At 48.9% G+C, this 12,833-nt stretch overlaps 1 protein-coding gene across 1 annotated transcript in view; it reads left to right on the forward strand.

Moving 5' to 3' along the window:
• Positions 1–12,833, forward strand: part of Anxa4 (annexin A4) — a 52,217-nt gene that overhangs the window by 14,082 nt on the left and 25,302 nt on the right. Inside the window, exon 2 of the mRNA XM_075983590.1 lies at positions 9,529–9,575. Coding sequence (XP_075839705.1) covers positions 9,573–9,575 — 3 coding nt within the window. The 5' untranslated portion in view covers positions 9,529–9,572. The remainder of the gene's footprint in view (positions 1–9,528; positions 9,576–12,833) is intronic.

The following is a 12,833-nucleotide window of genomic DNA, read 5'->3' on the forward strand; positions in this document are numbered from 1 at the left end:
AACAAACAAATCAGCTGATTTAACAAGAAACATGTCAATTTAATTTTTTTTATTTTAATTATGTGTGTACATGTTGCAGGGCTGGGGTGCATGTGAATATGACTGCAGATGCCTGTGGAAGCCCAGAGTGTCAGATCCCCTGGAGCTGAAGTTACAGGCAGTTCCAAACTTTGTAACATGGGAACCAAATTTGGGTCCTCGGCAAGAGCAATATAAACTCTTAGCTGCAGATCCATCTCTCCAGCCCTAACCACTTAAGTTTTTATTCCGTTATTATTTTGAAGGCTTCTAGAATTGTCATCTGCCTTTAGAGTTAATTTACATGTGTGCACTCTCATGACACAGAGAGCATGGGATCTGAGTGAAGACCCTGTCACTCCTGTGCAAGTGACCTGGGACCCCATGCTTAATTTCTCTACGGTGTACATGATAGCCCCCACTTCTCTAGACGAGAGGGACAAGTGACCTAGTCTTGATAAAATATCTGTCATTTAGTGCGACTCAGGAGTCAATATTTGTTTAAAAATAACCCCATGTTGCTCCAGAGAGCAGGTTGTGGACTGTAAGCCCAGTTTCGTGCCTCTCAGCAGGACAGAAGCTGCTGTGGAGGAGCAAGCTGTCACCTGTGGGACTGAGGGCAGCTGGGCAGCGACACTGGGAAGGTTGGAGAGTCCTCACCAGCTCCTAAATCACGACCAGAGGTTTTCATGAATTATGAATGCTCGGCCTAACTTAGGCTCATTTCTGGCTAGCTCTTTTTTTTTTTTTTGAGCAACAGTGTTGTTTAATCCACAGTACCGCTGTCTCATCCTGAGTGTACTTGGCTGTGACCTCTCAGTCTCTATACACCACAGTGACAGAATAGCTCTGTTTCAGAGGCCATCTAACTGGCTAGCTCTTTTAACTTCATCTACATTTTACCTTTCTCCTTTCTTCTTTCTTCTTTCTCTGTTTCTCGTGTCTTTTTTAAAATTTATTTATTTATTAAAGATTTCTGTCTCTTCCCCGCTACCGCCTCCCATTTCCCTCCCCCTTCCCCAATTAAGTCCCCCCCCCTCAGCCCGAAAAGCTGGCAGCTGCCTGGCTTCTGCCCCTCCCCGTGTGTCCCTCTCTTTCTCATTCTCTCCTCTTTTCTCTCTTGTTCTTCTGAAGCCTAGTTTCTCCTCCTATTTATTCTTTCTGCCTGCCAGCCCTGCCTATCCCTTTCCTGCTTAGCTATTGGCTGTTCATCTTTTTATTAGACCAATCAGGTGCCTTAGGCAGGCAAGGTGGAACAAATACAACACATTTTTACATAATTAAACACACATCCTTACATTGTTAAACAAACACAACATAAAAAATGTAGCACACCTTTACACAGTTAAAGTAATATTCTGGAGCATAAACAAATGTAACACATAGATAAATATTCCATGACATCAAACTCATAGGTCTGCCTGCCTCTGCCTCTGCCTCCCAAGTGCTAGAACACTTTTTAAAGATCTCACAACCACACTAACAAAATGATGCAGACAAACAGAATTCCAGAGGTCTCCAGTCCTTAGGTACTGCTGAGAGCTGTTGAGGAAGCGGTGGGGAGGAAGAGAGAAAGAATCTAAAGCACTGTGATGATGTATGTGAACTAAGAATAGATGTCACCAGATACACTTATAAAGTTTGTTACAATAACCCCTGTATGTCCTATGTGAACCTTATGACTGGGGAAACTGAGGTAAGACATGAATTAGCTAAATATGCAGGACCCAACCAGTTTCCCTGACAACCACCTAGGCCAGGCTGGCTCTTTTTTGTTTTAGCAAAATGTAGATTTTTTTTTTTTACTTTGCTTCTTAATACAACGCAGTCAGTTTTTGCTATTGTAGCATTCTGATCAATTTGAAATATTTCAAACAAGACAGAGGAAGCTGGGCTCAATTGCTCATGCCTGAAATCCCAAAACTTAGAAGACTGAAGCAGGATTGTGGAGAGTTTCAGGTCAGTCTGGATTATGTAGCGAATTCTGTGCTAGCATAAACTACAAAATGAGACCTCTCCTCCCACTCCTTACAAACAAACAACAACAAGAAAACAAAAAAACAAGGAACAACTCAAACCAAACAGGATGAAGTGAGGTCTTATCCTAGCCCGGTCATGAGCTGACTGTTGACCTCACACCGGTTACACAGAGTTGCTAAGCCTCAGTTTTTGTCTTAGAAAATGAAGAGGATGATGAAGACTCCCCAGGAAGCCAGGAGCATTAGTTCAGGCAATGGAGAAGCCCGTGTAATCAATGTTCCCAGGTCTTCCCTCTGCCATTTAGATAAAGGAGACATTGGACTAGAGTTCAAACTTGGTATGTTTAAAATCATATATAAAGTAATTGTTTCTCAATCTGTTAGCTAAGCTTAGTTAAACCATATGTGACATCTGTGTCTTTGAGAGATCCTGTCGTTGTTTCCCATGCTGCTGTAAGTACGTGTATAGGATTTAGACCAAACATTGTGTGCAGAGACCCGAAGTGTCTTTCTCCATTGCTCCGCACTTTACTCATTGAGGAACTCTCTCTCTCTCTCTCTCTCTCTCTCTCTCTCTCTCTCTCTCTCTCTCTCCCTTCCTCCTCCTCCCTCTCCCTCCCTCCAGAGAGCTAGGATCACAGACAGACTGCCATGCCTACAGGACTAGTGTGGAGGGTCTAAACTCCAGTCTTCAGCTTTGCATGGCAAACTCTTTGCCCACTGAGCTGTGTCCTCATCTGTCTTCCTGTTTGTTAAAGTTTCAGTTTGCTTAAGTGACATTAGCACCAGCGACTCCATTTGAGTCTGTGGGCACCCGATGCTGGAGCTCAGCCTGGAACCTTCCGTGGATTTTTCTCAATATAGGTTTGTTCCTAAACTCACATGGACATATGTATCCTGTCCTTGAGGAAAAGTTGGAAATACCTATGTCCCTGTCTCAAAACCCATCACTCCAACATCACTTGTCTTATGAAGGATTTAAGTTTCAAGAAAGAGAGTAGAGAGTCGCTGTTGCTTTTCCACGTTGCTGGCAGTTTTGAAAGGCCTCCTGCTTGGGTGGTGCCCGCTCACCACCCTTCACTGGCCCCGGAGACCAGAAGTTAAATCTGTCCTTGTGGGCTGTAAAATGAAACTGTGTTCCAGCAAAGTGAGTGGGTGAGTCACTCACATGTGACTTCCCCAGGGAAGCGAGAATGTTCCAGAGTTAGAACGTGGGGCAGACAAGTCCATTTCTGAAGAAGGCTCAGGTCGCCTGTCCTGGGGTGTGGGTCAGTGTCTGGATCTACCTTTCCTTGGGACAGGAAGACTCTGTCGTAGAGAATCTCTGTGGACTGTGAGGGAAGCTTGCGTGTTGACGGGCAGTCTCTCTTTAGATTTGCAAACCCTTCCAGCTGGCCTGCTCAGACTGGCTGTTCTTGCTGGAATAACTTTGCATATCTGCATTTTGATGTTAGTTGATTTTACTGCCTAATGTTCAGGGCAAAGGGGGCATCTTGTTTGCCTCTTTTCCAGGAGGAGGGGTCTCAGGCTGTGGCTGTGGGGTTTTGTTGTCGTTTTGCATTTTTGGGCAGAGGCTCACTGTGTAGACCAAGCTGGCTTTGAACGCATTAAAATAGCCCAACAGCAGGCTCTCGCTCCACATATGGGCAGACCGGACATGGGAAGTGTGGTGCCTGAGTGAGCCTTCAGCTCAGGGCAGTGGCGCTGCGCATGACAGGAACACAGGATGGCCGCTGGTGGGGTTGTGCATTGGCTCTTCGAGATGTCATCCTGGGAAATGAGAGATGTGTTCTTGACAACCCAGTTCTGAAGTGTTTCTGTGGCTGTCTGCCCTCCAGTGAAGCAGGTGACTGGCTGAGTCCTGAGCTTCCCTTCTGTGACTGCTGTTGTGTTATTTTGATTCCCAGCTTCCTCTCAGTTGCTCTTTAAGACGCGGTCTCAATATGTAGCCCAATCTAGCCTCAGACATCCTCCTGCCTCAGCCTCCTGAGTGCTGGGCTTACAGGTGTGCACCACCACATCTGGCTAAACTATTGCTTCAAAGCTTTCCTCTCCCAAACCCCTTATACATGTGACATCTGGACATGGTTAGGAGGTGGCACACTCTACACACGGCTCTGTATGTCCCTTAGGGGTTCCAGAAAGTTCTAAAAAGATGTGTTGCCTCCAGTTGTCACTTCTCACCTGGAACAGTCCTGGGGCTTTTGAGGTCAGAAATGTGTTTGCATTTTTCCAGAGTAAGAGCTGAGTTCTGGCTGCTCATTATTGTACCCTTCTTGTGAGAGCACAACTTAAAACCCCAACATAATCCCGACCCATTGAAAACATGGTCCTATAGTTAGTTAGTTCCGCTTAGGGAATTCTAGGCAGACCCTCAGAAAGAAAAGTCTAAGGTATCCAGGGAGTCACTAGGCAAGGATACATTGTAGCAAACCTTTGGACCCTCTGGGATGGGAAGATAGCGTTATCTTGTGCATCTAGGAAGAGATGTGACAATTCTGGCTCAGAACTTGAGGGCAGCCAGTCATGGAGAGAAAGGCAGCAGGTCACTCAGGATCCATAGTCAGGAAGCAGAGAGAGAGAGATGGCCACCGGTGCTCAGCTCTCTTTCTCTTTTTTATTCAACCCAGGAGCCCAGCCTACCAGATGGCACTGCCCACACTGAGGGTGCATCCTCCCCTCTCATCTAATCCAGCTCATAACCCCCTCACAGTCATGTCCAGAGGTTTGTCCCCTGGGTGGCTCTAGGTCCTGAGAAATTGACAGTCGATATTAAACTCTAAACCTTACTTTCCGCTCCTCTTCTTCCCCCTTGCCAAGAGTCTGTTGCTCGGAGCCTGGCACTGTTCGAGGGCGGGTTGGTAGACTAACTTCACATTACCCACAGCCGAGAAAGAATCAGAGGCACCACTTTCCCGATCTATCATCTGCGCAGACACACATGTGCACTGGTGAGGAGACGCGAGTTGCCTTGAGTAGACAGACCTAGCGTGCGTGCTGTCCATAGCTCCACATAAACTGTCCACCTAAGACTCTGTTCTTGGCTTTCTGAGTAAACTGTTCCTGGCTCCTTGAGCAGTGACTCAAGATTGCCCAAAGGCATGGCCCTGGCGTTTCCCCACTTCTTATGGAGTAGGAAGCGGTTGAAAAGTTCCTAGTCTAGACTCCCCCCTTTTGGGAGGTTCCTTCTTTCCTGCCCCTTCATTTGCCATCTGCTCCTCACTTAAGTGGTAGCAACAGCAGCTGGGTTGAACTCCTGGACTCACCCTTTGGGAGGGACACACATCTGGATGCCTGGGGGGGTGGGGCGTGTGACATGGGGGAGGGGCAGCACAGGGCAGTGGCAGGAGCTCTGCTCATGACTTTTGGTTTTACCTTCATTCATATTTGTTTCATTCACCCTTTTTAAATCTTTTAACTACATATTTGTTTGTTTGTTTTGCCCATAAATGTCACATGTGTGTTTGCGCACACATGTGACAAAGTGAATGTGGAGGTCAGAAGCCGCCTTCTGGGGGTGTGTTCTTTCTTTCCGTGAACGTGAGTGTGTTCATCTTGTTTTTCAATAACCATTTAGAGATGTGCTTCCAGATTGGGAACGCAGTTCAGCTGGTAGAGTGCTTGGCCAGCACGTGCAAAGCTCTGGGTTTAGTACCCAGTGCTCATAACCAATCGTGGAGGTGCCTGCCTGTAATCCCAGCATGTCAGAGAAGGAGGCAGGCAGATCAGGAGTTCAAAGCCATCCCAAACTACATATAGAGTGTAAGGACAGCCTAGGCTAGAGACCTGTGTTTTAAAAAAAAGAGACATGCATGCCCTTCTCCAAGCAGGGGCTCGACTTGGTGGTAGGCATATGTGGAGGGTGACTGTCCCAGTTATCACGAAGCTGGGCCCATGTGCTTGCATACCCACCTAGCAGCTGCTCTGGTTGCTGTGTCCTACACATCTCTCTCCGTGTAATCGGCCTCACTGTGGTCCCATGGCAGTGGCTTCTCTGCAGTCCCCAGACTGACATTCCCTCAGGAAAATGTGCTTGTCTGGTCATGGACATCTGCTTGATAGTTCCGCAGCGACTGTGGGGCTCCCGCAAATGTGTGCTTCTCCTCTGAATCTTTCAAAACCAAAGACACTGCCCCAAGACGTTACTCCTAATGCCTATTTCCATGAGGGTTCAGGAAGTTAATGGTGCCCACTGACAGGATGAAGCTGCTCTCCCTGGGGTCAGCAGTTCCTTGGCCCCAACCTCCTCCTCCATGTGAAGTCTGTAGACCAGGGTTTGCTTCTTCCCATCCCAGCATAACGTTCCCCCAGTGGTGGCTTTGAGGTTAGCAGCCAACGCTGCTTCCAATCTAATTCTTTAATTCAGTACCCTCCCCACCCCTGTGGGTTCATGTGGAGACCAGAAGACAAACTCTTGGGTTGTTCCTCTGATACTGCCACCCTTTCTTTTCTTTTCTTTTCTTTTTCTTTTTCTTCTTATTCTTATTCTTTTTGAAAGAGTCTCTCGTTGGCTCAACCAGTGAGCCCAGGTATCTGCCTGGCTCTGCCACCCTAGTGCTGGGCTCACAAGAGAGCACCTCTTCATGCATAGGCTCTTGGGGACTGAGCTTCGACCTGATGCTTGTAAGACAATCTCCCCAGAGCTCTTGCTTTTGATTTTTTTTTCCAGGATCTCATGTAAACCAGACTGGTCTTGACTCTTAACATCTGGTGCCATATAATACAAAATAGTGATATGGCTAACAGTCCTATAATGAGAAGTTTAACACATAAAAAGCTTAACACATTTATTTAATCAATGTTTTATATGAGACTCAAGTCTTCATAAATGAAGACCCTGAAAACCCAAGGACAATTCTGAGATTTTTTTTTTTTGGTTGGTTGGCTTTGTGTCTTAAAAGCAGGGCGCCACTGTGTAGTCCTGGCTGTCCTGGAACTCACTGTGTAGACCAGGTTGGTCTCAAACTCCTTGAGATCTGCCCGCCTCTGCCTCCCAAGTGTTAGCATTTGAAGGTGTGTGCCATCACACCAGGCCTGGGGAAATTGGGTGAATGTATAGAAATCCTACCAGGCAGAAGGCTTGATCCAGTGGTGGTTCCCTAGGAGGAGGCCGCAAGACCTCTGTGGGGATTCTCCTTGGACTGTGCATTCCTTTCTGAGCATTGTGCAGGAGCCAGCTGCAATGAGAGTCCCCGGATTTACTGTCAAACAAGACAGATAAGAGAATTTCCTTATGGCCAGCTCCTACACAGAAATACAGGGAAAGGTTAACTCAACATTCTGGGTCCTGTGGCTTACTTAAGGGGGAGGGGGAGGAACTCTAGACGCCTGGTGTCCATGACCAATTTTAAAAAAGTCAAATAGGTAAGAAACCAGAGAGACCTGGGCTCTCCGAATGTTTCTGAGGCCTTTCGTTCTCCTTCAATTAGAGGGGCTCAGCCTGTCAGCAGAGTGCCAGGCACTAGATGTGGGGGTGGTGGGTTCCCACACCAAGCAATTCTTCAGTTCTTTCTCAGCTCCAAGTGGGTACCCTGCACCTTAATGCAGTTCCAATACTACTAGGGGCTAAAGGCTCTGTCCCACCACACTGCCCACTCAGGTGCCTCTCAAACCCAGGAAGTGCTTCTGGACCACGGACAATAAACCAAAGGATCCCGTAGCTCCCTTGCCTTTGATGGCTGGAGCAGTGTGCAGAACTCAGGCAAAGAGTATGCCGAATGAATCACCCATGCTTTTAGAAAAGATGGATCTCAGAAGCAGACACAGAGGCTGGGGAAGGGACAGGGAATGGGACAGGGAGTTTCCTGTTCCCCTCCCTTTTATGAGCATCTTATCTTGATCCATAGAATCATTGGCCACACCAGCTCGTTTCTGCCTCAAGATCGTTGTACAACTATTCCCTCCACCTGGAACTTGGTGAGGCTGTGTCTGCCCTTCAGTAGTGCCTCATTCAGCTGAGCTGGGGCTGTAGCGCCATGGGCAGGATGCCTTCCCAGCATGCACTAAGCCGTGGGTTCAGTCCTCAGTACCAGATGAACAGGGCGTGGCACTGTAGTCCTTAATCCCAGCACCCAGGAAGTGGGGCCAGGAGCGTAAATTCAAGGTCATTTTTGACTATCTGGAGTTAAGGCCAGCCTGAGCTCTTCCTTCAGCTTAGATAGCATTTCCTCAGAGGTGCTTCTAGGCTACCCTATCAGGCCTGCTTCTTCCTGGTACCCTGATTATAATAGCCTCCATGTTAAAGACAAAACAGCAATGAACCCAGCTCTGCAGATCGTAATGGCTTTATGATCCTGGACCCAGGCCAGAGCCCAGATCAGATGGTCAGAATGCCCATTCGGTGGTACCAGCTCTTAATTAAAACCAGAAGGAAAGAGAGTACAGAAAGATGTACAGAAAAGGGAAATGAGATGTAAGGTAGTCTAGAAGCACCCAATTGGCTAAGTTCTCATCTGTCTTATCAGAAGGTGGGTAGAACAAATGTTGCTTGAATGTGGCTGGCATTCAGCTTCCTATTACAAGGGTAGATTCCATGCTGGGCTCTGGCCCAGAGGTTCCTGCATGCTAGGTGAGCATTCTATCAACTGAGCTATGTTTCCAGCCATGTTGTGTATTTTTTGAGACAGAGTCTCATTTTGTAGACTAGGCTGACCTTGAGCTCACAATTCTCCTGCCTCAGCCTCATGAGTTCTGTGGTTCCACCCAGCTGATTCTGCGATTTCTCAAGCTCTCAAATGTCCTCATTGTTGGTTCCAGGGTGACTCTTGGAGTGTTGAGGTGCCATGTCCACACGACTTAGATGTGGGAACTGGAGGCAGTAGGCCTGATCCTCACAAGGGAACCCCACAAGAGAGCGGGAGCACACAGGGAAAGTTTGGCACACAAGTGTTCCTGATGGAGGAGGAGCACTGGAAACTGAATGTGAAGACGTGCGGGATCAATGAGGGAAAGTTCTAGACCTGAGATGGCGAAGGAAAAATAGCATCCGGGAAATGGACAGAGTCAGTGCCGGGTGGGCTGTCAAGACACGCGGACATTTACACAGATGTATGCAGACACATGCATGCACATAGATGCAGGGATGATGCAGGCACACACACGCCTGAACACACAGGATACAGGTGCGTGCACACACATGTGAACGCATACTGGGCAGTCCTGAGTTCTCTAGTTTCTTGTTCAGAGAGCTTGTTCCTTCACGCCCTGTTCTGACCTGCAGTAGGGTATAATTCAGAATCTCTGTCTGTCCTGAGAATCAGTTACAGCACTTCACCCCAACAACACAGCACGGGCGTAGCATGCACCTCCAAACAGGAGCAATTAGGAAGCTGCGGTTGGCACAATAAACTCAACTGCTCAATCTTCCTTTAATGATTAGCCTGGCCCAGGAGCTCTGGCTCCTCCACGGGTGACCTTTCGATGAGTTATGGATCATTTCCTCTTGGCTCGGCTTCACGCAAACATGGTACCCTAACTAATGAGCAATGCCACATCCCTGGTCTCAGTAATTTCTCTTCTGCTTTGCTCACAGGAACTTCTGCCGAGGTGACTGAACTCTCAACGTGACCTACAGCCATGGTAAGTGCCTCGCCCCACCTGGTACCAGCCACCGGCGGGCACAGGATGTGTACTTAGGGAGCTGTGGCTTAAACAAAGCCCTATTTGTTCAGCAGAGGGCGGGGAGCTCGGAGGCACCACGTTTCTCCAGTGCTCAGCACTATCTATCGTCCCACCCTCTCATCTCACATCTTCCCATGGGAGTACTCACAACAGTGCCTCCCGTGTTTCTAGTGTTCCCTTGTCATTCTTTCCTGTGTCATTGTCTTAGTCAGGGTCACCATTGCTGTGATGAAAACCCATGCCCAAAGCAACTTGATGAGGGAAGGGTTGATTTCGCTCACAGTTCCATCTAACAGTTCATCATCAAAAGCAGCGAGGGCAGGAACTCAAGCAGGGCAGGAACCTGGAGGCAGGAGCTGATGCAGAGGTCACAGAGGGTTGCTGCTTACTGGCTTGTTCCTCATGGCTTCTCATGTTTTCTCATAGAACCCAGAACCACCAGCCCAGGAGTGGCACCACCCGTAATGGGCTGGGACCTCCCCCAACAATCACTAATTAAGAAAATGCCTTCCAATCAGGTCTTATAGAGGCACTTTCTCAACTGAGGGTCCTTCCTTTCTGATGACTCTGGCCTGTGTCCACAAAACTAGCCAGGACAGTGATGTGTCCTTTGCCACCTCAGCAAACTTTCCTGGTGTAGATGGACACCAACCACCCCTCTCCATCTTCCTCAAAAAGATTATTGTACACTGTGACCTGGAATTTAATCAGTACAGACACTCATAAGAACGACAATGGAAAACACCTCCTGGCCTTGCCCCTAGAATAAGGGAGAGTTGCTCGTGATGGTACCAGGTAAAGGAAACCACCCTTGCCAATCTCTCTATCGATTCCCCTTGTTAGACATTAAATCTTATCTCACAACAGTGTCGTCAGCAGTGCAGGTTAAACTTGAACTCGGTGTTTGAGAACAATCCTAAAACCTTCATTACCAGAATTCCAAAGACTTCAGGAAACATTAAAGCAGGAAGTTGAGGGTGTGAGCTGCCATATGTGAGGCCCTGGGTTGCGTCTTCAGTACATGCATACATAGTTGCACACACATGCGCGCGCGCGCGCGCACACACACACACACACACACACGAGTCTCATGATGAGCTCATAGACTAAATTAAACCAATTTAGAATTTTCACAGAAAATTACTAATAAAAGGTAAAATAAAGAAGCCAGGTGCGTATATCATGTTTCCATGATTCCTGTATCAAGTGCCACAACCCCAGTAACTTTAAATAAAAATAAATAAACAAACAAATAAATAAATAAATGTTTTGCTTCATTGGTCTGGAGGCCCAGATTCTAAACCCCAGGGGTCAACCTGGCTCATTATCTCTGAACCTTAGGGTGTGGAGACTCCTCCTTGGCCCTTCCCAATTTAGTGGTCTTAGAGTTCTTCAAATGCTGCACAGCTGCATAAATCCAGTTCTGCCTTCCTGTGAGGACACCAGCCCCATAGGTCGGGGGCCCACCCTGCACTAGCCCCTGTGAGGACACCAGCCCCATAGGTCTGGGGCCCACCCTGCACTAGCCCCTGTGAGGACACCAGCCCCATAGGTCGGGGGTCCACCCTGCACTAGCCCCTGTGAGGACACCAGCCCCATAGGTCGGGGGCCCACCCTGCACTAGCCCGTGAGGATACCAGCCCCGTAGGTCGGGGGCCCACCCTGCACTAGCCCCTGTGAGGACACCAGCCCCATAGGTCGGGGGCCCACCCTGCACTAGCCCCTGTGAGGACACCAGCCCCATAGGTCGGGGGCCCACCCTGCACTAGCCCCTGTGAGAACACCAGCCCCATAGGTCGGGGGCCCACCCTGCACTAGCCCGTGAGGATACCAGCCCCGTAGGTCGGGGGCCCACCCTGCACTAGCCCGTGAGGATACCAGCCCCATAGGTCTGGGGCCCACCCTGCACTAGCCCCTGTGAGGACACCAGCCCCATAGGTCGGGGGCCCACCCTGCACTAGCCCCTGTGAGGACACCAGCCCCATAGGTCGGGGGCCCACCCTGCACTAGCCCCTGTGAGAACACCAGCCACATAGGTTGGGGGCCCACCCTGCACTAGCCCCTATGAGGACACCAGCCCTGTAGGTCGGGGGCCCACCCTGCACTAGCCCCTGTGAGGACACCAGCCCCATAGGTCGGGGGCCCACCCTGCACTAGCCCCTGTGAGGACACCAGCCCCATAGGTCGGGGGCCCACCCTGCACTAGCCCCTGTGAGGATACCAGCCCCATAGGTCGGGGGCCCACCCTGCACTAGCTCCTGTGAGGACACCAGCCCCATAGGTCGGGGGCCCACCCTTCACTAGCCCCTCTTCCTAACGCCCTACATTTGCAGTGAGGCCTCTTCCAACTTAGGTCACGCTCTGAGGTCCTGAGGGTCAGGACTGTAGCAACTGAACGGGTGATAGTGCCAGAAGTTGATGTCATGGCTCTGCTGTGCCCTGTTGGGTAGGCAGCAGTCAATGACTAAGTGCTCATATTGACTGGCATCTGAGTAGAGAAGGTCTCTGCCTGTAATAGCTAAGGACTTTTTGTTTGCTTGTTTGTTTGTCTGTTTGTTTGGTTGTTTGAGACAGGGTTTCTCTGTGTATCTCTGGCTGCCCTGGAACTCACTGTATAGTCCAAGCTGGCCTCAGACTCACAGAGATCCTCCTGCCCTCTGCCTCCTGAGTGCCGGGATTAAAGGCGTGCGCCACCACAGCCCCGCTACAACTGAGGACTTTTGTGGAATCTTGGTCATCTTCCCATTGGCTTGTATCACTAAATAGAGAGAACAAGAATCTCACTTTAATATGTAATTTGGAAATGTGCCCGAGTTGTGTTTAGATGATAGTGATGATGATGGTGGCAGTGGCGGTGGTGATGCTTTAAGTTTTTATTTTCACTTTTCTTGGCTTCCATGCTGAGTGCTTTTCCATTTCCATCCCGTTTCATTATCCCAGCAACACCCTGAGTTGATTTAGTTGTTTTCAATATATACATGAGAAACATGAAACCCCTCTGGGGCACACAGCTGCCAAAGGTTGGAGACAAGCCTCTGGCCGGGCCTATCAGGCTCCTGTGTCTGCACTTCTGCTGTTTCTTAATAACCTATTAAATGACAAAATACCCGACAAAGGGAATATTGTGGAGGAAGGTGTATTTTAGGTTAACCTCTAGTCTTTCCTGTGGACCACTGCTCATGTGTGCTTAGCATGGTTGCCTAATAGAAAACATTT

This window comes from Microtus pennsylvanicus, chromosome 8 (assembly GCF_037038515.1).
Source record: "Microtus pennsylvanicus isolate mMicPen1 chromosome 8, mMicPen1.hap1, whole genome shotgun sequence".
In the NCBI taxonomy this organism is placed as follows: Eukaryota; Metazoa; Chordata; class Mammalia; order Rodentia; family Cricetidae; genus Microtus; species Microtus pennsylvanicus.